The 24,917-nt window shown below is 42.7% G+C and overlaps 1 protein-coding gene across 1 annotated transcript in view; it reads left to right on the forward strand.

The window, feature by feature from the left end:
• tjp2b (tight junction protein 2b (zona occludens 2)) overlaps positions 1-24,917 on the forward strand; it is a 108,435-nt gene that overhangs the window by 79,273 nt on the left and 4,245 nt on the right. Inside the window, exons 9-22 of the mRNA XM_076099518.1 lie at positions 2,858-2,963; positions 3,953-4,071; positions 4,570-4,633; positions 5,467-5,617; positions 5,743-5,851; positions 9,924-10,143; positions 12,039-12,223; positions 13,439-13,534; positions 13,649-13,728; positions 15,760-15,970; positions 16,083-16,183; positions 17,684-17,902; positions 20,438-20,545; positions 22,971-23,468. Coding sequence (XP_075955633.1) covers positions 2,858-2,963; positions 3,953-4,071; positions 4,570-4,633; positions 5,467-5,617; positions 5,743-5,851; positions 9,924-10,143; positions 12,039-12,223; positions 13,439-13,534; positions 13,649-13,728; positions 15,760-15,970; positions 16,083-16,183; positions 17,684-17,902; positions 20,438-20,545; positions 22,971-23,468 — 2,267 coding nt within the window. The remainder of the gene's footprint in view (positions 1-2,857; positions 2,964-3,952; positions 4,072-4,569; positions 4,634-5,466; positions 5,618-5,742; positions 5,852-9,923; positions 10,144-12,038; positions 12,224-13,438; positions 13,535-13,648; positions 13,729-15,759; positions 15,971-16,082; positions 16,184-17,683; positions 17,903-20,437; positions 20,546-22,970; positions 23,469-24,917) is intronic.

The raw sequence follows: 24,917 nt of genomic DNA on the forward strand, positions 1-24,917 counted from the left end.
AAAGGGTTCATCCTCTGAGGAGCACGAATGTACTCACAGCAATCAGTATTCATTCAGTAATTAAGATATCTTCTTGAATACAAGAAATACCAGTCTTGATAGCAGTAAAAAAGTTAATTACATTGGAGTAATATATATATATATATATACACATATATGAGATATTAATTACATTTGCCTAACGTACTCGGATCAGACTCAACAGTCTCTGCTTGTATATCTTAAATCTACTTGTTCAGTTGAATCATTATGTTTATTATTTTCATGTTATGTTGGTGTGTTTTGGGGAGGAGGCAGAGCCCTTATGAAGTGCGTCCTTGTGGATGTTAAACCTCTATTTTTTGTGCCACAGGACCCCCTTGAAAACGAGATCTAAAGAGGCTCATCCTCTGATAACAATGTTAAATATTGTTACATATACTGCATAGTTATAATATACAATGGATTCTGCTTTAAATTAAAATAGGAAAGAGGAAAACATGCTGAACTAGAAAGGTGTGCTCAGTAGAGTGCAGATCTGCGCCAGGTGTGTCTGCAACGACCACCGCTGTATTGTGTGATTGAATGAATACAACCCACAATTGGCTAACCCTCTACGTGTGTGTACAGGTAGTGCCGTTAGCCAAACACACCGCATTAAAATGATAAAAGTGGCCAACAAACAAACAGTGATGTATGCAACCAGCGGGCTGTAAAGCATCGCAAAACACACTTCATTTAAACTCAAAAACAAGCGGTCATGTACACAGGCAATTGGCTCAAAGTCGTCGTATAGGACATTATATACGATCTTGTTAAAAACGTAGTTTCGTTAGCTGTTGGCCAAACACACCACAAACTGTTCCCCTCTCCTCCCACTGTGAGCGCAGAGGGTTGGAGACGCACTCGGCTGTGTTTTCACTAGCGGCCCCTACCAGCCAGTGATTAAGAGTAGTGAGTGAGGATTCTGCAGATAGTAAATGGCAGTATAAAAAGGCGATAAAAGTGTGTTTTGAGACCTTGAGTATACAGACCTTGAGTATGCAGCTGTAACTGTCAACCCAAAATATTATGCGGTTTGCTGCAGCAGAATGCGAGATTAGCTGTGGACAGACATAGAGCTGTTCACTCACTCACTCACAAACTTACTCACTCATGGACGCTCGCATGCACACAACATGTGCGCGTGCAGACGATCGCAAAAATAAATAATATAACATCCCATAATATAAGGGTTTAAACAAATGGCACACGCATGCTTAAGTATTGCCAACAATGTATTTCTCATATAGAGCTGTGTGCAATTGATTTGGGATATAGCTGCAATTTGAAGTAAGGTGGAGAACAGTGGTTCTTGACCTTTTTTTCCGGTACTGGACCCCTTGTCCTGGGGTCTTCAGTAACACAGGCATATTGAACAAAATACCATGTGGTAAATCCGGCCGATTTATATGAGCCGCATGTGCAATGCATCAGAACTGTGGTGGAGACACACTTTGAGTGCCTTTTGTAATCTAATTAGGTCATTTTAAAAGGTGATGAAATTATCTATTTGTCTTCGGAGGTCGCCAAAAAAACATGACAGCTGATGCTATGGAGACCAGGAATACCCAATTGGTCCTGATATGCTGCTGTGGAGTGTTTGATGGACCCACAGATACACATACCGGCCCATAGAGCCATCCTTATGCCCCGCCTCTAGAGGGCAGACGGAGAGAAAAAAACTCAGTATTGACTGGTTCTTTGAGTCTTTCAACACAATGTGTTGGTGTTGTGACATACATTTAAATGATGGATGTTGTTTCTGACACATCTTTCTCCTCGTCTGTCTCTCTCATCCTCTGTCTTCAACATATCTCTCTTCCATTTCGATGTTTCATTCTCGCCTTTTAAACTCCGTCACCTCTGATTATGCAGAATGTCTCTCTAACCCTAATCAAACGAATTAACACGTACTAGACTCTCTCTCTCTCTCTCTGAAATTGATTGCTGGTGTATCATGGCCTATTGTTTTCAGAGGGACAGATTTATGCCACTTTTGTTTTTTAATGAACTCTTTTTTAATGTGGTTCCCTCGCTTGTCCTCTCACACCTCAAATGTTGTTGTTGTTCTGTATCTGGGTTTTTTCTTGGCTTCTGTTGAAGCTTCCATCGCCTCCCTCCCTCCCTCTCTTCAGAGCGCTGTGCTGAGTGCCACGCTCTGACGGATAAAAGCAGCCAAATCAAAGCCTCTGCCACCCATGTTCACTTCAAATGCAAAAGGAAAAGAAGAAAAATAATTCACAGGAGGGACCGAATGAAAGCCAGGCGCTCTGTGAAGAGCAGGCCTGTGTGTAAGCACTTTGGACCAGCTTGTTTTTGGGATTAAAGGCAGTATGGATTCTCCCACGAGGCCTGAGCTGCTTTAAACACAATTGTGGGCCCTCTGTTATTACAATACAACAACCATTGAACCATTGCTAATCATCATATATACACAATGTCGAGGCTGATGTTGGAGGTGCACTAATGGAAACCGATGGCTGCCTGGAAAGTAATCTAAAAACTTTTGGTGTTTTCACACAAATCTGAACAATAATACTGTTCTGATTATTTCGGGCCGATGAATTGAATGTGTTGGAGTGATGGCTGCTTTTATCCTGAGAACTGAGCTGTGGCACTAGAGTCTGTCCTCATCATTTTGACTGACAACTCTAATAGTGTCCTCGGGCGACATTAGCTGGTATCGGGGCTTCCTGAGGCAACCATGTTCTTCAGCTGCTGCTGGTGGTGCTGGTGGTGCTGGTGGTGGTGGGGTCTGGACAGGGGGACTTCACTTGAAAGACGTCTGTGTGTGTCTAACTAAGATGTCTGTCTGTCTGTCTTGTCCGTCCGTCAGACGTGTCAGAGATGGAGTCATACCATTCCTATTCTCCCCCAGAGGAGAGGAGGTCCCGCCAGTCTGACCTGTCCTCTCACTCCTCTAACGAAAGAGACAACCCCAGGTAGGATGGATGGATGAGTCTCAAAACCTGTCACAACTGACCTCCAGTCTGGTGATGTAGACTTGTGAACCAACTTGGATGTGCCATGGACTTAAGACTTGCTTTGACCAGACTTAAGACTTAGATGTGTCTTGATTGACTTGAAATTCAAATCTGATTTCCCCCGAAAGACATTAAAAAGCTCTGATGAGCACTGTTTGTAGTTATCGAAGAGTGCTGCAGGGATGACCTATCTTTGTAGGCCAACTCCAGAAGTTAGCATTGCAACAAAAAGCCACTGGGATATTTGCATTCCCTGCGTCAAACAAACATTTAGGATACTTACACGTTTTATTCAGCATTTTATGATTATATATGATTATATTTATGATTAAGCGTGAATTCGATCGCCACACGTAAGAAGCTAAAGTGAGGCTATTAAACCAACCACACCACGGCTAGCATGACATCACGTCACCCTCACGACAGCGGACTAGTGGGTGTGATGGCGTTATGTAGTCTCATTTAGCCACCCGTTAGCATCCACCTTTTTGAGACGGTACAAGGTATTTACTGACGTGTTTTATGTCTTAGAACAAAACTTAAAAGTCTCTTAAGCTTGTGCTAACCACAGACCTTATTTCAGTCTTCTAACCAAAAAACCCATTGACTTCAAGACAAATTAACCAAGCTTAAAAATGCTGACTCATTTCCGGGTTTTAGGACTCATTCCTCTGTGAGGTGTCCTGTTGTTTCCTATTGTTGTTTCCTTAAAATGTATGTGAGGTCTTACTGTAATCGTGTCCCCCTCCTACAGTACGCAAGCTTATTCAGCATATTCTTTAAGGTTTTAATCAGTTGCTGTTACACATTTACAGCCTCTCATCCTGTGTGTGTGTGTGTGTGTGTGTGTGTGTGTGTGTGTGTGTGTGTGTGTGTGTGTGTGTGTGTGTGTGTGTGTGTGTGTGTGTGTGTGTGTGTGTGTGTGTGTGTGTGTGTGTGTGAAGCAGGGAGGAGCCCATGAGGACAGCCAAGATGTCAGCCATGGCCTCCCCATTCAGAGTACCTGAAGACCCCCAGGCCTCAGCTGAGCTGAGCAAAGGCACGCCGCACATTGAGGAGCCTCCAGGTATTCACTCACAATTGTTTGGTCACTTGGAAACGAGCTGTAAACACAACATCTGACAAATTGTCATCTTAGAAACTTGGATATGGCAAACAAACTTCTCAGCCTTCTGACTGCTTTTTATGGCCATTGTTGGTAAAAAATACATAAATTACAGAGCTGGGGAGGGGGGTAATAATCCGAGAAAGAATTCTGAATTTCCGAGATTGAAGTGGTACATTTGATTTTGTGAGTTTTCTCTAGCAAATTTATCACTTTATTCTCAGAAATTCCTATTATTTTTCCCAGAATATTACCCCCTCCCCAGGCTCCGTGATTGTTATGCTTCTTAACTACAATGGCCCTCATGCGCCGTCCTGCAGCACAGATTTGAAACTGTAAATAAATAGGAATAAAATGAGTGAAGTGTCAAAGTATCATCGACAGTCAATACTTTTACTGACATAACATGTTATTTGCTGTTGTAAACATGGAAGATGTTAACAACACTCTCATCTACAGCCGCTGTAACAACCACGCCCAAGATTCTCCTCCGACCAAGTCCTGAAGATGAAAAAATATATGGGTGACTTCTTCTTTTTCTCTCTTCACACTTACACTACATGTCTCTGGGCACTGAAAACATTTGCTACAATGATGATTTGGCTTGAGCCTGACCATGAGCTGCTGAAGAGTGCTGCAAGAACTCACTGTTGTGTGCCAGGGACGTAAAGAAATACTAAAGCACTGACGCATCACAGTACATCTATTTGTGCAGGCTGCTCTCATCCAGCATTCGATGAATACAAAAAATGATGTGCCGTAATACGAAGGTATCCCACTAAATCATGCATTATAAAGAAACGAAGGTTGGATATCCTGTAAACAATTTAATTTGGCTGGAAAAAGTCAAATGAAGATTTTAAAGACCTCCTGTTTCTCAAGCAAATTGGCCTTCTTTTTAAAACCCCAGATATGTAAATAGCAAGTTACAAAAATTCAGAGGTGCACGACCAAGCGCCACAACCACGACCTATGCTCACCACGCGCCGGCCGTGATTACGTCATTTTCTGGTGCGTGGAGGACATTCCGTATTTACTCCAATAACTGCACCCGCCCAATCTCCACTGCCCAACCCACAAAAATCAATCAAGTCAATCAACCGTCAGACCTGCAAAGCTGCCAACTTTATGCATTATAGTAGCACAATTGTCAGGACAGAGACACGGAGACATGGACAGAGACTGAGGATAAAGCTGCTGTGTGCGTGTTTGCTAGCGAGACAGAGTGAAAGAGGGAGGGGAAGAGAACCTGAAAAGCACGCAAAGCTTCTGTAAGTTGTTAATAACTTACTCGGGAACACTGCTTTGTCTCTGACCATGTTGTTAACGGCAGCGTGTGCGGTGTCCCTCCTGCAGGCCGAACACAGTGATGGTGAATTTCCAGAAGGGGGACAGCGTCGGGCTGAGGCTAGCAGGAGGAAACGATGCTGGCATCTTCATCGCTAGTGTTCAAGAGGGTAGTCCTGCCGAGGAAGAGGGCCTGCGCATCGGAGATCAAATCCTAAAGGTAACCAGAAATTACAAGAAGCTCAGAGAAGCCATAGTGCAAATCACACTGACAGAAAAGTGTGAATGTTGTTATTTGAAAAGCAAATGGTCTTAATCATTGTGCACTTTGTTTGTGTCTTGAAGGTGAACAATGTGGACTTCCAAGGTGTAGTGAGAGAGGAAGCGGTGCTCTTCCTATTGGAGATCCCTAAAGGGGAAGTGGTCACCATCCTGGCACAGAGCAAACCTGATGGTAAAACATTCCCACCATAGACGCACAGCCACTGTTCCATTATATCACGTATATATACTGTATATATACAACTTGTCTTTATCTATAAAAGCTAAAACAGGCCATCTATTTCATACAAGACACATACACAGTCTGTAAGGCAGATTATCATGACATCTCATGATATTTAATGAGCACATTCATGCTCCTCAGGAGATGAACCGTCCTTATTTTCAGCCCCCTAGAAGCTTTCTTCTTCTACCTCTTCGGGCCAAAATATCCAAATTACTTTTCAGATATCATAATTTAATAATTTTGAGGATTGTTGACTGAGCATGTTAATGCCTCCAATTATTAACATTATGTAATAATTCTGGCATAATTTTGATTTGTTTTTTGCAAACGATCACACAATTATCTTTGCGTTTAGTGTGAACACAGCGTTGTAGTTCTTCTCTAGTACCACCATCAGGACAAACTTTTTATTTTTAACAATGTTGACCCATCCACTGGTAAATAGTTATACCTTCATTACAATAAACACACACACACTGTAGTTTATTTTGACTGAATCTCACATAAACTGCCCTGCTGTGGGAAATACTCACTAGAGCACCAAACGTGGATTAATCCGCCGCTGGAAATAGTCCCCAAAAAATGCTCCACTTCCTCCTGTTTGAGTAACGTTTGTTAACAATGGAAGGTGTTGTTCTGAGCAATTTTAAGTGACTCAGTTGTAGGCTTGTCAGCGACATGTGGAGTATCCCAAAACACAGTGTACTTTCCCACAATGCACTTCTCTCTCTCTCTCTCTCTCTCTCTCTCTCTCTCTCTCTCTCTCTCTCTCTCTCTCTCTCTCTCTCTCTCTCTCTCTCTCTCTCTCTCTCTCTCTCTCTCTCTCTCTCTCTGGCATGTTTCCATTTAATGATGGAGATACCAGCTTGGTCCCTCAAGGCTTTTAGACCAGATCAGGCGAGTTTTGGTTCAGCCAACCGTGACACACATGGGCACATGCCTCCAACTGTGTTATGCAATCAGCACATTGGCCCCCTTGAGCGTGTGGCTCTGGAAAAAAAGGGCTTTTTTATTGGAGAAATCTATTTATGAAGCAAAAACACATCGCACAGTGAGGCGGAGCCCTGACATGACAATAACACTGACTCTTCACTGTGCAGCACTGTTGAGAGGACATTTAAGGTCATCAGAGAGAGTTGGCAGGTCCTCGCATGAAGAAACAACCAAATGAGAGGTCAGGGGGGCAATTGTATTTTGAATGATTTTCATGTCAGATACAATCCATACCAGGACCTCACTAGTACAGTCAGATGTGTGTGCAATTGTTCTGCAAGATACATCTTTATAACTTCAAACCCAATTTAGTTATAATGTAATGTCAGATTAAAAAGGGTGGCGCCACACAAACTAGTTTATGTAGTGTAAGTTAAGTGTATTTTTGTCGCACCTTTTGTTCCAATACCATTTTACTTCCTCGATTCCGATATCTGAACTTGGCAGAAACAGATTAGCAATCCGATACCAGTGCGTTATAAACAGAACTATACATTGTTAACACTCTATTCTATTAACCCTGTGTGGATGTGATATGATTGCTGCCACTGTTGTTTGGCCTGGCTCAGGTTAAAACCTTTGTCAAACATCAACAAATACATACAGAGAATATCACCATATTGCTGACATTTTGCTTTATTTGTCCCCGAAGAGCAATTAGCTTTTGCAGCAAGACATCGGTACGACAATAAGATACAAGACAAGATTTGTTTTTTTCGCTCTCAAAACAAACAAAAAAACTGAGTAGTTTCAAAGGACTTGGTGATGAAATTACAATAAATAAGTTCAGCTGTTTGTTTTGTGTGTAAAAAATTAAGTTTAAATTAAGATTTTTGCTTTTTAGACGATTGTTAAAACGTTCAGAATACCACAGCAACGCATCACAGTGTTTCCCCTAAAACTGTACAATGGGGCCAAAAGAATATATTTTTTAATGCCAAAATGAACAAATATTCACTCCATTCTTTCCCCAATATTCATCCTGTGAATAAGTGTCGTTTGTTAGTTCACATGTCTGTAATAACAGCAGGACAGTCGAGTGCATGTTATCTAAACTGCTCAAGTCAGATGAACAAGTGAAGTGAGTATAACGTTGTCAGTACCGGTTACAAACGTAACAGAATCCGACACGCTAACATGCTGACGGATTCTGTGTTTTTGTGCTGTTCGATGAGCTAAACCAGAGAATATTCGGTTCAAACAGATCAGTGTTGCTGTTTTGTCCTCGTTGTTCTCTGTGAAGTTTGCTGGAAGTCATGTAATATGTGGCCCCAGTGCGTTTCACTGCGCCAGACTACTTTAAAAATAGATGGCAGTTTAAATGGCACATTGCTCATCAGCAACCGGTCATATGGTGGCTTAGGAGGCAATTTGGCTTTGCAATGCACCAAAATCAAAAATACATTCAAAATACCTGTAGTGCCATTTAATCTAGAATGATAAATAGCACCACAGGTAAGAGTGTAACACACCAGTCATAATGCTTTAATGAAATCTGTAACGGAAAAAACAGCTTTAAAAGTGGCATCTGTTCTTTTTAAATCCGTGCTGTGTGGTGGATCTAATTTATGCCGACGTGAAGGGTGGTTCAATTTCCAAAAGTGACAGTTAAATGTTTGAAAAAAGTAACTGCTAAATATTTAAAGAAACTTTAAATTGTTAAATTTCAGAACAGAATTTGGTGTGGTGTAATTGTGTTAGCACCCACACACACACACACACACACACACACACACCGGCCTATCCAAGAGGCCATAGCAGAAAACCCAGGGAAAAGGCTGCATAACGTGTTTAAAACTGGGTGGTGTACTTAAACTAGAAGGAGGTTATGCTCGGGGAACCCTTTGTTTTATGTATGTTATCAGTGTGAGATAAAAGTAGACTGAATATATGCAGCTGAGTCTACAGTGTGTGTGCAGCAGTGGATCGTAGTCAGTGTGACTGTTGCCTCCTCTGTTGGTCCTTTTGGGTCAGCGCTTTGTCGGACCACGCACATCAAATCAGGGAGCCGCGCTGGAGCCTGGAGCAGGCCGTGGAGTTTATTTCCATGCAACAGTCAGACAAGTGTGTGCATTTCGTTTTGATTATGCAAATGAGACTGGAGATTTGTGCAGAGAGGTTCATCCTTGATCTTTGAAGAAAAGTCCATATCAAAGAGACATGGTCTATGTCACAAAGCCTGTGCTCTGGAATTTTATCGTTTTAGGGACAAGGGCTTTGCTGTTGTCAATTTTTTGAGGGGGCGAAAGCCTAATGCCATCGATTTTAACTACGCAGAAATAATGAATGCAACTTCAGGGTTAACTTATCAGTGAAATTCTATTTTAATTGTGTTGATTGTTTTTATTTCCTACTTTGTTGTGCTGTAGCCTACAGACAGGAGTTTTGGGTGCATCCCCTGAACCACCAAAGGAGACACTCAATTTTCCATTAAAGCAACTACTACGGGGAACTTTCATTTCGTGTTGATTTTGGCGGTCCCTGTGGACAAAAGTGGTAGTGCCTCAGGCATTAAAAAAACAAAACAAATAGAAATAGACAATCTATCCGCTGATGGTTCCGTTTACTTATGTGGGTCTTATAGAGGCATCAGTATTACATTAAGACTGTTTCATAAGTGTGACACTTTAACAATATGGTGTCTCTCTACCTTCAAAGCATTCTGTCAGTACAACAGTAAAATTCATATTACATAAATATATATCCAAATTCATCACACGGGTCTAATATACTCAGTTTATTTAGTTTAGGCAGGTCACCCTAAAAAGGGGTGGATAGTAAAAGGTTTATTTATTACCTGAAGTAATTAAATTAGCACAAAAAGTACAGGTGGTGTTCCGACAGACCTCACTTGAACTCGGAGGACGTTTGAGAAGTTGCTTCAATCTGAGTCTAGTGGTCCTCACTTTGTCTGAGCCTCATTCTAACATGTTACTCCTCTATTGCTGCCCTGCTCTCCTCTGCTCTTACATCCAGCTTTCTCTCCTTCCTTTTAACACCCCCTTCTCTTTTTTGGTTTGTCTAGTCTACAATGACATCTTGGTGTCCGGGCGCGGAGACTCCTTCTTCATCCGGACCCACTTTGAGTATGAGAAAGAGACCCCTCAGTGCCTGGCCTTCAGCCGGGGGGACATCTTCAAGGTGGTGGACACCCTTTACGACGGCAAGCTCGGCAACTGGCTGGCGATCCGTGTTGGCAAAGACAAGCAGCTGCTGGAGAAGGGCATCATCCCCAACAAGAGCAGGTAGGCCTTCAGTCGGTCCTACAAAAACACTGAAGGTGTGTCCTTCAGAGGGCAGAAAAGGCCTCACTATGCTTCAAAGAAAATGCTTGTCACATCGTCTGGAGGGGCCGGGGATCGAACCCATCTTCCGATTGGAAGACGACCTGCTCTTTCACTGAGCCGCAGCCGGCCACCATCATCATCAGCCCAGCATGAGGTCATGGTGGGTTTTAAAGCCCCCGGGCCGACGGTATCAGACTGCCGAAACTCTGTGAGCCGGTCAAAATAACACGATTATCTTATAATCTTCACGTGTGGTGTCGGCCTATAGTTTACGTTACTGTGTTTACTCTGACACTAACCAGAGTCTGTTCGGTCCACGTGCTCTGTGATAGTTTGTTGGACTAAATCCAAAGTGGCAGGAAACACCTCGTATTTGTGTTTCCTTCCCGCTGCCAGAAAACTATTTTACCTGGAGTAGAGTGGGTCGCTACGGAGAAGGATCCTTCAGTTAGCAGAGCTGCAGAAACTTTCCTTCAGCAAGTAAACCACAACGCCAGGAGTCCCGGCGGGCTGGTGGAGCTCTGGGTCTAACCTTTTCTAATGGCAGCAACAGAAGGTTTGCTGCTCTAGCGTGGAGTCGTGGCGGTCCGGGATCAGACCCCCAGCGCTGTGGTTTACGCTGGCTGAAAGCTGACAGCTAACTGCTAACTGGGAATGTACAAGTCTTTTCTCGTTTCTGCCCCTTAGGATTTAATAAAACGAACGAACTCTCAAAACGTACACGGAGCCTGGATCTGCAACGTGATTGACAAGCCCTCGGGGCAGCTCTACTTCTTCGTCTTTCGGACACTACAGTGACTCACTATCGCCTCTCCGGGTACAAGTGGTATTACAAGACAGGACGGACCGAGGATAGCTGGTTAGCATGATCTTATCAGCAGATATTTCTGCAACACACAGATGTCTTTGACATAACGTCAACACTACAACCTCTTCACATTCTGTTGATAAAGTTTTTTACTAGAATCCTGAGCAGATCTTACACATTGCACCTTTTAAATAGTAGCAAACCAAATAGAAACGAAAGTTACTATCACAGTGCTCAGGTCCTTACATAAAGAACCTCAATCATATGAAGATACTACATGTATGCATGTACAACACAAATTCACAAAGAGTGGATGAAACTGAACAGTGTCCTCTGAATCTCTCTCAGTAACACGCCTTCTATCAATGGCACAAAATTGGGAAGAAAGGTGCACAGCACTGCTGCAGTGCAGCACCATTACTCTAACTGTCCCGGGAGGGTTGCTGTGATTACAGGTCCGGAGCCCAGAGGCTGAGTAAATCACTGGCATGAGACGACCCATGTCCCAGTGGTATGCTTCGGTATGAGTCTTGTCTGTTTTAATTACACCACACATTCACTCTGGGGGAAATCAGTGTGTACTGTAAAATGCCCAGAATGTGTTCAGTTAATAGCTTAGTGAGTAGAGTTTATGTCCACAGCATTAATCTAAAAGACATGACACAAAGTTCTCCACAATCAACGACATCCTAGCCGATCCTAGCTTCCATTGGGCAAGAGGTAGGGAACACATCGCCAAGAAAAGGACATGGCTAACCAGGCGGCAACCTCGAGTTCTAAAAAGTGAAGTCAATGTGGAAGTACTCTAAACTTGCATTCTCTCAACTGACCATCAGGGGGCGACTCCTCTGGATGCAAAAAGAAGTCTGATTGTATAGAAGTCTATGAGAAAATGACTCTACTTCTCTCTTGATTCATTAGCTCAGTAAACATGAGTTTATGGTCTTAATTAGTGGTGTAACAGATCGTTGTCGATCTGTACGGACCACGGTTAGCCGTGAACAATCAATGGATTAGTGACAGTTGCATTTGTCCTCCCCGTCAGAGCGGAGCAGATGGCCAGTGTCCAGAGCTCTCATAAAGCTGCTGCGGGCGATCGAGCGGACTTCTGGCGGTTACGAGGCCAACGTTCTTTGAAGAGGAAGGACCTGAGGAAGAGCAGAGAAAACCTGAGCAGTCAGACACTGGCCACGCGCTTCCCAGCGTACGAGCGAGTGGTGCTCCGAGAAGGTGGGTGATTGTCTTTATCTCAGTTTGTGTAAATACTGGGAAAACAGAAGCGTCCACTCAATGGAGTTCAGATCTCCGCCAGGTTTCTCTCCTTTTCCCCTCCCAAAAAAATCAAAGTTGAATCTCAATTGTCTCTCCCTGCTTCAGGGATTCATTCATCTTTAACGAGCCTTACATTAGTGGATCATAACATATGGGGTATGGAATTAATCTGCAGTTGCTTCGGTTCAAAATGAGACCAAACTTTTCTGGGGATGTTAGAATTCAAGCCACGACAAAGACCAAGGTGTGGCCTGCGACAGACTAGGTAAGGCTTGTTTGTAGCCGAGCCGATTGCTAAAAAAAGCCTTTTGCTACTGAAGCGGTTGTCGATCACTTGCGGACGCTACCGGCCGGTTGAGAGTAGCGAGGAATCGAGAGTCAATGACGATATAAATACGGTCAATAAAATTGTTTTTTCAAAAAGTGTGCATCACTGCAACCATGAGAGGTCCTTGAGCATACAGTGATAAATGAGCACCAAAACATATTAGACTGATTGGATCAGTAGTCTGTAAGATTAGCTGTGGACAGACAGACAGATAGAGAAACGCACACACACACACAAAACGGAAGGATCGTCTCCACTCAGGTTTAAGCATGGCGAAGATTTAAAATACAGTAGTTGTATACATGATTTGTCATCAAGTTGTTTTTTCAAAAACACCTGCAACCTCACATTTAGGTTGGTGCTCTCGTTTTGGTGTTAGAAAGTGTAGTTTGGAACTCATCTATTCTCCGTAATTAAAAAACTAATTAAAACACATATTTGCATGGCTAATGTTATCATCTGAATTTAGCCAATCACAGATATATTCTATCGGCAACTATGTTGGTCTGTAAGTAACAAGACATGTACAATACAATTTCAAAGTGTGTCATTTAGACAATTTAACATGTCTCCATGTCTCCACTATATAGTTTGTCCACCAGAGAGAACTGTTTAATTTTAACACTGTAAATTGTCCTGCTCACTACATATCTTGTTTATGTTAAAAAATCAGCGCGATACATCGAAGACCACTTGACTTTCAGTGCAACAGACTTGAAACTGTATCCGCATGTGTGTGTGTGTGTTTGGGTGTCCACGGGTCTCCACAACACGCCATCAGTGTGTAATTGAGGTAAAGTTTTTAAACTGTGAGCAGCGTTGTTATTGACAGCATGTCGTTGCAGCTGGTTTCCGGCGTCCCGTAGTGCTGTTCGGCCCCATCGCCGATGCTGCCAATGAGAAACTGGCCTCCGAGATGCCCGACCTGTTTGTTGTTGCCAGTGAGTCTCTTTCTGTTCATGTGTTTGTGTGTGAAGGTCTTCCTTACCCAGTGAATAGATGTCCCGCTGCTGCTTCTTAAAAGCCTCTCCACTGTTTCTGTGTTCTTATGTTAGAAACTGAGCCGAAAGACGCTGGATCTGAGAAGTCCTCGGGAGTGGTTCGCCTGAACACCATCCGACAAATCATCGAGCAGGTGCCCTCTCTCTCTCACACACACACACACACACACACACACACATACACACACACACATTTCAGTCTATGTCATGTCCAATATATTCATTTTGGAGGAAAGAACTATTACATTTTATCAATCTGTATCCCTAAAATTGTAGATTTTGAATGTAAAACTACCTGCAATTTACCATAACCAACCTCTGAGGTTAACAGTTAGTTAAGCACATTTATTGTATTTTCTATTATAAGTCTCAAGATCTTTTTTGCAAGAGACCGTCCAAAAAACCTCGAAAAACCCTTCCTTTAAAAAAGGCCCCTTCAGAGGCAAATGGTTCTAGGTAGAACCTCAGCCCCTCCCCTCTCCCATTTGGAACATTTATTACTGAGACTAAGAAAGACAGATAGTATACTAATCCAAGATCCCAGCAGCAGCAGCAGCTGTGATAAAAGCATTATGAAAAGGAAGTGAAGGAAGTTCCTTTTCGGAACACAAGCTGATCTAAGCATGAACCAATCATGCAGTGTCTTTGATTTGATACGTCCTGGCGCATGCACAATATACTTGAAGCCAGACTACTTGTGCTCCAAGCACTTGGTTTGTAAAAGATATTGATGCGGTTGAGGAAAGCACATTGAATAATTTACAAAGAAGGATCAGGGATACAGCTCTGTTTGGCAGCAGAACCTCCAGGCTAGCTGCTGCTGTAGCTGGTGTAAATCATCTTTCTCATTCAGGTCTTTTATTTATAAAAAAAGTGAAATGTGTCTTTATCTCCATAGTCTAAGATAAAAGAGTATCTTAAACAGATGTTGATATTAGACTTTGACACCCTCACGATGAAGTTCAAGTTTTGGTCATTGTGATTCCAACCATATCCTGGCATGAGTTTTCTTCTCCGGGTGGGGCAGGGAAGTATGGAGGGAGAAAGATATGGCAATATTTGGGTGTAATAAGGTGGGGAGGCTGGCTTTGAGGTGGTACTAACCGCTCGAAGCACTTCATGACAACATAGGTCAGTTTAGCAGGATACAGTTGACCTCTTGGGAACTGTGATGATGGTGGCAGCCTGGAGGCCTGTGGGAACAGCAAGCTGCTTCAGTGAGTTATTAAAGATGTCTGCTGTTGCACAGTCATGCTGGCTCTTCTCCTGATCTGAAGGCAGCATTTCTTGTTAAACATTTCACTTATTACCATCGCAGCAGTTCTACGGTAGTTTATTCCAATTCTTCACCTGCAGTCTTGACTTCACGTCCCCCTTGGACCTGCTTATGGCTGGTAACGTTTAACCTTCAGTGGACTTGGATTAAGGAAAAATAGTGTTTGTTAAAGGGCTATCAAAAACAGGAACAACATATTCAACACACAGCACGACATACTAGCTGGGTTTTTGCCATTTACGTCATTTTATGCGCATTTTTCACATATTGCAGTAGAAAATCCGTATGGAAACGGCAAAATTCGCTAAAAGTCCCTAAATTGTGCAAACAATTTTTTTTACGCCCGCTAAAACGTTCCTTGCTTGTGCATTTGAATCATTACATTGGTTTGTGTTCTTCTCTCCGACAGCATGAAACGTGGCCAATGCTAGCTGGCATGACAGAACAATTAAAAGTGGACTTTTGGGTATATTTCGGACCACTGGGTCTGAACTTACACTTCCCGCGTAAAGCGTAGCTTATACCCCCAACTTCTGACAAAACTACGCTTTGTGTAGCCGAGTTTATTCGCTCCAAACTAGTTGATGGATGCATTTCCTTTTTGTGCCACATTTGAAAAGTTTACTCAAAATTTGCTTGACAATTGAACGGAAACATGATGACTGCTGGGTAAGTAACAGGAGTACATGCAGAGAAGAGTCATAAAGATAGTGACTTGACTAAGTTATGCAGGAATATTTTTGGACTTATGAATTCAACTTTTCATTTTTTGCATCATGTGTCCTTAAGAAAAGAAAACTGCCTTTTGTAATATAGCCTTCGCACCAAAAAGCACGTCAGCAGATTTGTTTCACCATTACCTTGTGTCTCCGTTCCCCACGCCACTCAGGACAAGCACGCCCTGCTGGACGTGACGCCCAAGGCGGTGGACACCCTGAACTACACCCAGTGGTACCCCATCGTCATCTTCTTCAACCCAGACAGCAAGCACGGCATCAAGGCCATGAGACAGAGGATTGTCCCCAACTCCAACCGCAGCGCCCGCAAGCTCTACGAACAGGCCGTCAAACTGAGGAAGACCTGCTCGCACCTATTCACCGGTACGGTCCACGTACATGTACGGACATTCAGTCCGGCTGTGATACACACAAATATCCATATTTGCTGTTCATTTGAGTGTGTATGCTGAGGTTTGATGGTTTTCTCATCCAGCCACCATTGATCTGAACTCGGCCAACGACGCTTGGTACGGCGGCGTCAAAGACTCCATCAGAGAGCAGCAGATGCAGGCTGTGTGGGTTTCTGACGGCAAGGTAAATACACACACCCACACACACACACACACACATACACACACACACACATACACACATGTTGATTTCATAGGCTTCAGTCAGGGATAACCAGGGAATTGAATCCCCCATGTGAAACATTTTCAATGTAATTAAAGCATCTTTTCATTTTTTTATTATTCTGATGTATTAACGTATTTTTTTCTCAAGAGAAAATTGTCGCAATCTGGGTGTTACCTTCGGCCTATTACTGTCTGCCCCGATGGAGATACAAATTAGTTTTTTGAATTCCACACATGGAGGCTTTAAAGCTGCAGCTGGTAACTTTAATACAAAATAACTCTTTAATTCACCCCTTAAAACTTTTCTGAGCTGCAAAAACAACATCAATAAACTGGAAAACAAATCAAAAGATTAGGCCTTGAAAGTGCCAGCTTCAAGTGTGAAGGCGTTTGTTCTTTCTAGGTTTTGGCCACTGTTCCCTTCAGCTTTAAAAAGTCTTGGGGACATGGTGACACTGCTTTCAAAAAGTTAACCGGCAATGTCTGTTAAAGGAGCACAGGACTACGCCCACAGAATGACCTTTTGTGCATCAACGAATGACTCGACCCGTTCCGTCTTGAATTGTTTTTCTCACACGGTGAACGAAAGAACCCCGAAAACAGAGACAAGTCTTGATGAACTGAAGAAAGATGGGGGCCGCGTTTCTCAAAACTATATCAACTATACATGTTTTAACCAACAGGCCACTTAATGAACAGTGAAGCCAGTGCAGAAGTGCTTTAATTAAAGGGACAGTTCACCCAAAAATATATATTCATCCACCTGTAATGCTATTTATCAACTCCATCTTTTTGATGTGAGCTGCCTATTCTTTGGTATATCAGCTGTGGAGATGTCTGCTGTTGTCTCCATTATAATGGGACTGGATGGCACTCGACTTATGGTGCTCAACTTTTACACTTTGGCATCCAAATATATTGTTTAACTGTTACTTTCAATTTTGGCATGTTTAGGTAGATTGTAAACCTCAAAGTGTAAAGTCCAGCAGAGCCACTTGGACTCCAGCTCTCAGCAAAGACACTGGTGACTGAAATGTTCTCACACTTTGATAGCAGCGAAGGCCAAAACTACCCAGGCTGTAAAAATCATTTTAAATCAGTCGCATGAGGGGTTAAACCTGAGGGGTCACTGGTTTACACTCTGCTTTCTTTGTGTGTTTCTGTTATTTGGTCCACCCCTTTTGTATTAATGAGGGAAGGACTGCTTTATTACACTGCATTAGTTTTAGTCCTTATTCCTGTATTATAGACTGTAGTGGACTGACTGCCCTCACGTAGCCTTCATAGCAGCCACCCGTGCGTGCGCTCTGAGCATGCTCACTGTGTCTTCCTACTTCCTGCCAGTAGTGCTCTACAGCTCGGCTCTGTTTGTCTTTCTCTCTTCTCTCTTGTTCTTGTGCTATCCGTCTGTCCATCCTTCCTTCCTGTGCACCCAAGATCCATCATGTGTCTCTTCTAGCCGGAGGGAGTAGAGAGTGATCTGGACTGCCAGGACGTGGAGCGCCTGTCCTTCCTGTCCGCCATGTCCGCCGACTACCTGAGCATGGACAGCCGGCTGACCTCCGACCTCGACGACACCGCCGACGAGGGCGGCGCCTACACCGACAACGAGCCCGACGTGGAGATGGTGCACATCTCTGCCATCAGCCGCTCGTCGGAGCCCGTCACGGCCGAGGAGGTCAGAGTCACGCTGACACACACACACACACACACACACACACATACAAGCTTTGATTTATTCAGGGAGTGACTTCCATGCTACTGAAAACAGTTCATTAATATGTTTATACTGACCTCTGGGCAGTAGTGCACAGTAAGTATAATCACCCAAGTATTGTAGTAAAATATTGAGGTAATAAACCTCACTTGGCATAGGTTTTAATTAGGGGCGGAAGTTATAAAAGGTATAGAAAGTACACCGGTATGAATTTTGACGGTCAAAACATTTTATGAAAGTGTGTAAATGTGACCTGTCAGTCACAGACGGTAACGTCACAGCCTCACCCACACCACGTGGGGTCGAACACAGAAAGTTCACAATTTGTCACAACTGCAAGTCCGAAATAACCTTCGGAGGAACAACCTTAAAAGGTTTGGAACAGACACTTGTTGTAATTCATTCCCGTGCATGGGGCCAAACAGCTAACGGTGACGGAGGTTGCGTTGACTTGCATGGTGCGTTCAAGCTATACTCAGTAATAATGTGTATTGGGCGAAGTGTTCCAATATAATCTTGTATGTTGTCGTTTTTTGGTGTGACTTTAATGAATCAAGTCGTTTTCACAGCAACATGAAATTGATTTTAGAGAGAGAATTCTGATCTGTTTAACTTCCTAACACTCGCTCTAAGCGGTTTAGAATACATCATTGAAAGTACTAATGCCAAGATTAGTCTTTTTAATCTAAGGAAGTTTCAAATACAAATCAAATCTTTATTTTTTATTCATTTAGATTGTGTGTCTTCTGCAGATAACTACAGATGACAATAACAAAGTAAAAGATGATATTTTGAATTTGTGATGGTCTACATTGACTTTGGGAAGGTTGACAGTTGACAGCTCTACCTTGATATACACCGCTACCGTCTGTGCTTTAAAATGATACTGTGGTATAGATGTTAGGCCATACAGCCCAGCCCTGTTTCAAACCAACTGGTGTCATCTAACCCTGTCTAAAAGCAGAGGTGTTTACAGATGTTCTAAATGGCACAAACACTGGCGTCATCGAGATGGCTGACGCGCAATGATTCGCACGAATGGAATTAAAGCTGCAATCGTTCGGAAGACATTTGTGATGTTGCACTACGAACACAAAAAGTGACTTTTGCTGTGTGTGCAAAATATGAAAATCTGCAATATTTCCCTCTGAAAGGTGGAGTAGAAGGAATCATTAATATACAGTAGTAAACATCATGTCAAGTACTGCAAACGTCCTTTAGTGAAGCACCTTTCAACAGCTACATAAGACATAGAAAGGCAGAATATAAAAACATATATAAATAGGATTTTAAAAGTAATGAAAACAAATTGAAAAAGGCTAAATTGAATTAAACAATAAACAGTGAAAGATATGAAGTTGTGGCATTTTTAATAAAGGCAGGTGCAAACAAAAACTTGAACGCTACTTAACTGTTTGGCGTGAGTGCTAAGTGCTATATTATGGTATGTATTTGTTGTAGATGCCCGCTTTGTTTAACACACAGTTTCACTCTCAGTGCGGTGCTACCATCTGTAGTGCAGACAGGAGATTACAGTGACTGGACAATCCAGCCATCAGTAGCTCCTGAACAGCTGTTGTATAGTTTACCATAACATGAGGTACTTCAGTAATACATAATAATGCACCAGAAGTTATTCTGTTCACAAAAATAATAAACTGCGGAATCCCTGAGAGGCGAGTGAGAAAATGATTGAAAATGATTCATCTTGAAAGTCTGATCTAACTTGTTTTCTCTCCTGTTTGTGAATAAAGAACGGGTGAAAAAAGGTCTTTTCAGAATAATCTTTCTTTTTCTGTCAACTACGTGTGAAAAATTGTTTTTTAAAGGTTTTCAAAAGTTTGTTAAAGATTATTTTCTTGTTTTTGCCACCTGACAAAAAGGAATTTATAAAGATTATCTGAGCTAAATCTTATTTTCACCTGTTCTTCAGTCAGAACGAAGAAGAGAGAACATTTTAGATCAGAATTAGAAAATGGATCACCAGATTTTTTTTGTCATTTGCGTCTCAGGGCTTCCTTACTCGAACCAAATGAAACCTATTTTACATGATCCCATCTGAGCTGCCAGGTAAATTAGTACACATTTGCAATCTAATGTTTTGCACAAACATGTTGAGGGGGACAGAAACAGCCCAAAACATGCAGTGTAGATATTGTCTAGACTCTAGACAAACCAGTTCAACAAGGCTGGAAGTTTGTTTTTGGAAAATCAAAACTTAAATTCAGTCAAGACAAGTTTCCCTTCTGGGCTCATGGGACAGATGTTTTACATTTGTTTTTCTTAAAGGAGGTGAAAAGATATCAAGGTACAGTATACAAAGCACACCCAACCCTTGTTTTGTGTGTGTGTGTGTGTGTGTGTGTGTGTGTGTGTGTGTGTGTGTGTGTGTGTGTGTGTGTGTGTGTGTGTGTGTGTGTGTGTGTGTGTGTGTGTGTGTGTGTGTGTGTGTGTGTGTGTGTGTGTGTGTGTGTGTGTGTGTGTGTGTGTGTGTAGATCTTGCGCAGGTACAGTCCAGACATCAGGAGTCGCATGAGGAAAATCAGCAGCCGTGAAGTCCTCAACAGGTCCAGCTCTCCACCTGTGTTCTTGGCAGACAGCAAGGTGAGGGACCCATAGAGTACATCTGTACAGTAACAATCCACCTGCCTCTGGAAACACTGGTCTGTGTCCTTTAGCTATCTAAACCCAACTACATTCTTTATTTATTTTTTTAATTCATGTGAATATGTTTGGGTTTTGGACTGTTGGTCAGACTAAACAATACACTTGGGCCTGAGGAGATGGGCATTTATGCAATCAACATTAATCAGACGAATAATCAACAGATGAGTCAATAATGAAAGTAATATTGAGATGAAGTCCGAGTCATCCAGGACAATTCAACAAAGTGTTGAAAAGGGGCATTGCTCTATGCCGGATCTTTGTTCCATTTTTTGAACAAAACAAAGTGAATGAACTACAACAAAAATCACTGAGCAAAGGAAAATACTAGGTCACACAGGTAATAGTTTCCAACTGCAAATAAACACAACAATTTTATTATTATGAAGTTCAATCAATTTGAATGAACGTGAGCGACCCTCAAAGCCAGAAACCAGAGAAATAAGTCTCAAGTGTGTTTTTCATCACTAGATTCATTCAGCATTTCACAAATTGAGTCTAAGTATGTCAACTATGCATAAAACAAGCCCGAACTGTTTTGGTGGCGTGTCTATCTGACAAAATATGTAAGAGTCCAACATCCTCCCCTCTTCCATTTCACATAAGAAAAGTGTTTTGTTATTTGTTAGTCAAAGATGGTATCATTTCTCAGTAGCAAACAGTAAGTATAACAACATACAGCAACTCTGACTCTGTCCTCCACATGCGCCCTGGCAGCTCTTTACCTCCACTGAAAGGAGCAAACTGGCCTTCCCTTTGAGGAATGGCCTGATGTGGAGGAACCACTCTCGCTGCGGTTCTGAGTCCTCCACCGTCAGCTCATTGGACCAGATGGGTACCCAGAATTCCCCTCAGTTATTGGTACATCGTGGTGGGCTTGTCTATACCAGTGGTGTTCAACCTTAAGCTGTGTTCAAGGTTTTCATTCCAACAACACCCAGCAGCTGATATCAATAAGTATTTATCTCTTTTCAAAGTAAAGAGTGAATGTTGTTGAGGAGCTGCTGTTCGGTTGGAATGAAAACTTAAGTTTTGAAACCAACCCTTTTTCTAGTGCTTTCCTCTGTTATAGCCAATGTTTTAAGTTTCCACAGTGTTGTTTGATATACTAGTCTGCTAGATCCAGCAGTGTTCGTTGATTGTCTACATTTTTAGTGAATGGTTTCATCTGTCCAGGAAGAACCAAAAACCGAAATCATTATTTTAGTCCTTTTCTACTGCAAGAACTTAAAGGTAACATAAATCACATTTCATTTTGCTCAAATTTCCCACATTAGCTTGAAAGTGGTGCAATATGTAAGCTCTGGCCAGGATTTTAGTTCAAAAATTGAATGAACATTATCAACAGAATGTGAATTGGTTACGGTAATATCTACTGATATGATCATGCTAACCAGCTAGCCTCGGCCCGTCCTGTCTTGTAAGACCACTTGTACCTCGAGAGGCGACAGTGAGTCACTGTAGCATCCACTCTGCCCTCAGTCCAACATGAGAGGAAGAAGAAGTTTTTTTTAATCACGTTGAAGGTACAGGGCCTGTGTACGCTCAGCACAAACCCCAGGGGGGTCTGATCCCAGGGGACTGGCCCTTCCTTCGCCTGATCAGCAAACTTGCTGCCGTTACACAAGTTAAACCCATAGACTGTAAATAAGAAGTGGACGTAGTCATCGTGACTTCACCAGTCTTAGAGCACCAGTTTCTAAAGCATTTAAAAGTGAATTGACCTTCTTATAATACCTAGACACGTAAACTGTGTTTTTATCAGTGAACTATTTGTGACAGTCACATGATCGTGCACGTGTCAAGTTACAACACTTCAGATGTGCGTGACCAAGCCTCGTGCCAACTTCACTATGGCAAGTATAACCTAAGCTTTACTGCACTAACCATCCAGCCTTGTCATCTCACTAGCACCAACAGAGGCAACTAATTCTTCTATCCATTCGTTCATTTCAGACATTTTTTCCAGGTTAAGGGAAGACCGACTGTTCTTTTATGCTTAGTTTTGCGGTTCATCCTAGGAGACCCTGAGGTGTTACTGGGATTACTCGGCTAAATAATCCCTTCAGCCTTGACTTTCATCAAAATCAAGGGAAACAGTTTGGATAAACAACCTAATTTAGTCTGACAAATCTCAAAAAAAGCAGATTTTAGCCCTCAGAGGGACTACCTGCTGCAGTAAACCCAGAGAGAGCCATCAAAGCTGAGGCGGTTATAGTTGTTTCAGAGATTATGGACTCGGTATGGAGCACAGTGGCTGCATTAAGGAGTTTCTCCTTAGTTTCTGTTACATGGTTTTGCTTATTATAAAGGACTGCGAGTACCACCATCTGTTCTGGCTCTAACGCTTCCCCTTCTTGGTCAGGTCAAACTGTCTCTGAGGGACGATCCGATCCTCGTGACGGGCTCCGCCAACCCGCACCATCACCACCGTCACCACCACCCTCCACCCCCCAGCTCCAGCCGAAGTTACGACTCCCCCTCCAGCAGCAGCCCCGCCAGCAGCAACAACGACCCTCCCCCCCTCATCTCCCGTTCTTCCGCTGCTTCCTTGGCCCCGTCGCCGGCTCACCACTTCAGCCCCTGCGGCAAACTGTGGCCCCCGGGAGCGCTCCAACCCCCCGCCGCGCCCAAGCCCGGCGGTTGCGGGACCGCGGCGGAAGCTGCAGTTCGCTCGCCTGCGGCTCTGCCCGGTGCAACCTTGGCAGCCTGTAAGCAGCAGCAGCAGGAGGCGGCGAGGGACAACCCCGTGGACGATCCGTCCTTGAGGTCCTTCCTGGGGAAGATCAAGGCCTTCGAGAAGATGGACCACTTCGCCCGAGCCCAGAGGTTGCTGGAACTACAGGAGGCCCAGAACGCCAGGGTGGGCATAGCTCAGTGTTCCTATTGGTCGTCTGTAGTATCATGAGGTGTATTACGCACACTGAAGGCAGGCTGTTAGATCAGTTCTGTAGGATTTTACAAATTGATCAATTTGCAGATGTATGCCTCTACCTCTTTAGAGCATATACCAGCACGTTGTATCGTAGTTTGTACAAGTACGGCATACTAGATGCTAAGGGAGTGGGTGAAGTAAATGTATATCAGATTAGTATGGTGATGAAACAGTATTCTCTCAGCCAGTCACGATATTTCTTTCGTACCTTGTGTCACCAGTGGCTTGATGAACTTGGCTCACAACATAGAGAGCCAAATACAGACCAGTTAAGTGGGTAAAGAGTATTGTTGTCCATGATGTGCAGAGAAAAACTGCATACATGTAGGACATCACATCTGGAGGGATTAGGTCTTGAGCACACAGTTATATGATTAAACCTTAAGGTGTCACATTATTAAAGATTTCATCAAAAGAGTCCCAAAAACCACCGTGTGGTTGGTGGACTAAGCCTCGTCTTCGACATTTTGGCCATTTTGAGCATTCAGTGCTCACCACTGAATGCTGAATAAGACAGTTTTAGGCGACAAATGTTACAAATAACTTTCATGAACTGAAAACACACTGTGAAAGGGTTAAAGTTCTTAGACAAAACCTGGACCACACGCAGAACATTGAAACACCATGGTAGCAAATTGTCAATCACAAAGTAGCCTCGCAATAAAGCATACCCTGCTTTATGGTCTGTTTGACTCTAAATGGACCATAAATTACTAAATGAACATCATGCTGTATTGAAGAAGACTTGAAACTAGAGATTGAGACCATAAACTCATGTTTACAATGTTTACTGAGGTAATAAATCAAGAGAGAAGTAGTCATTTTCTCATAGACTTCAGTACAATCAGACTTCTTTTTGCAACCAGAGGAGTTGCCCCCTGATGGCCATTAGAGAGAATGCAGGTGTAAGGCACTTCCGCACTGGCTTCACTTTTCAGACCTGGTTCAGCCTGGTCACAACATATTTATCTGTATGCACAAGATCCTTGATAGATTGTTTTCACTCTTAAACTTGTAGTCCTCAGATCAAACCAACGCTGACTCAAGTGACTTCACTTGGGGACATTTATCAGACTTCACACAGGTCTCTTGGGAGACAATAAAGGCTTTATAGAACATTTTTCACATATACAGTACTACAACACCTTATATGTGCCCCAGACCCCATCCCTCCTGTATGTAAGACACTGATTTAAACTGTGTGACGCTGACTTTTAAAGTTAAGTTAAATTTGTAGAGATATGCTGCAGTGTTTTTATTTTATTTTATTTGCACAGTCTCTCATTTTAGCAAGATCTGTTAGAAAGTGGAAACACTTTCTAACAAGATATTTTTGTTTTTATTACTACATACCGTGTTCTGTTTTTTTTACCAGTT

This window comes from Anarhichas minor, unplaced genomic scaffold (assembly GCF_050575085.1).
Source record: "Anarhichas minor isolate MPS153535 unplaced genomic scaffold, ASM5057508v1 ptg000025l, whole genome shotgun sequence".
In the NCBI taxonomy this organism is placed as follows: domain Eukaryota; kingdom Metazoa; phylum Chordata; class Actinopteri; order Perciformes; family Anarhichadidae; genus Anarhichas; species Anarhichas minor.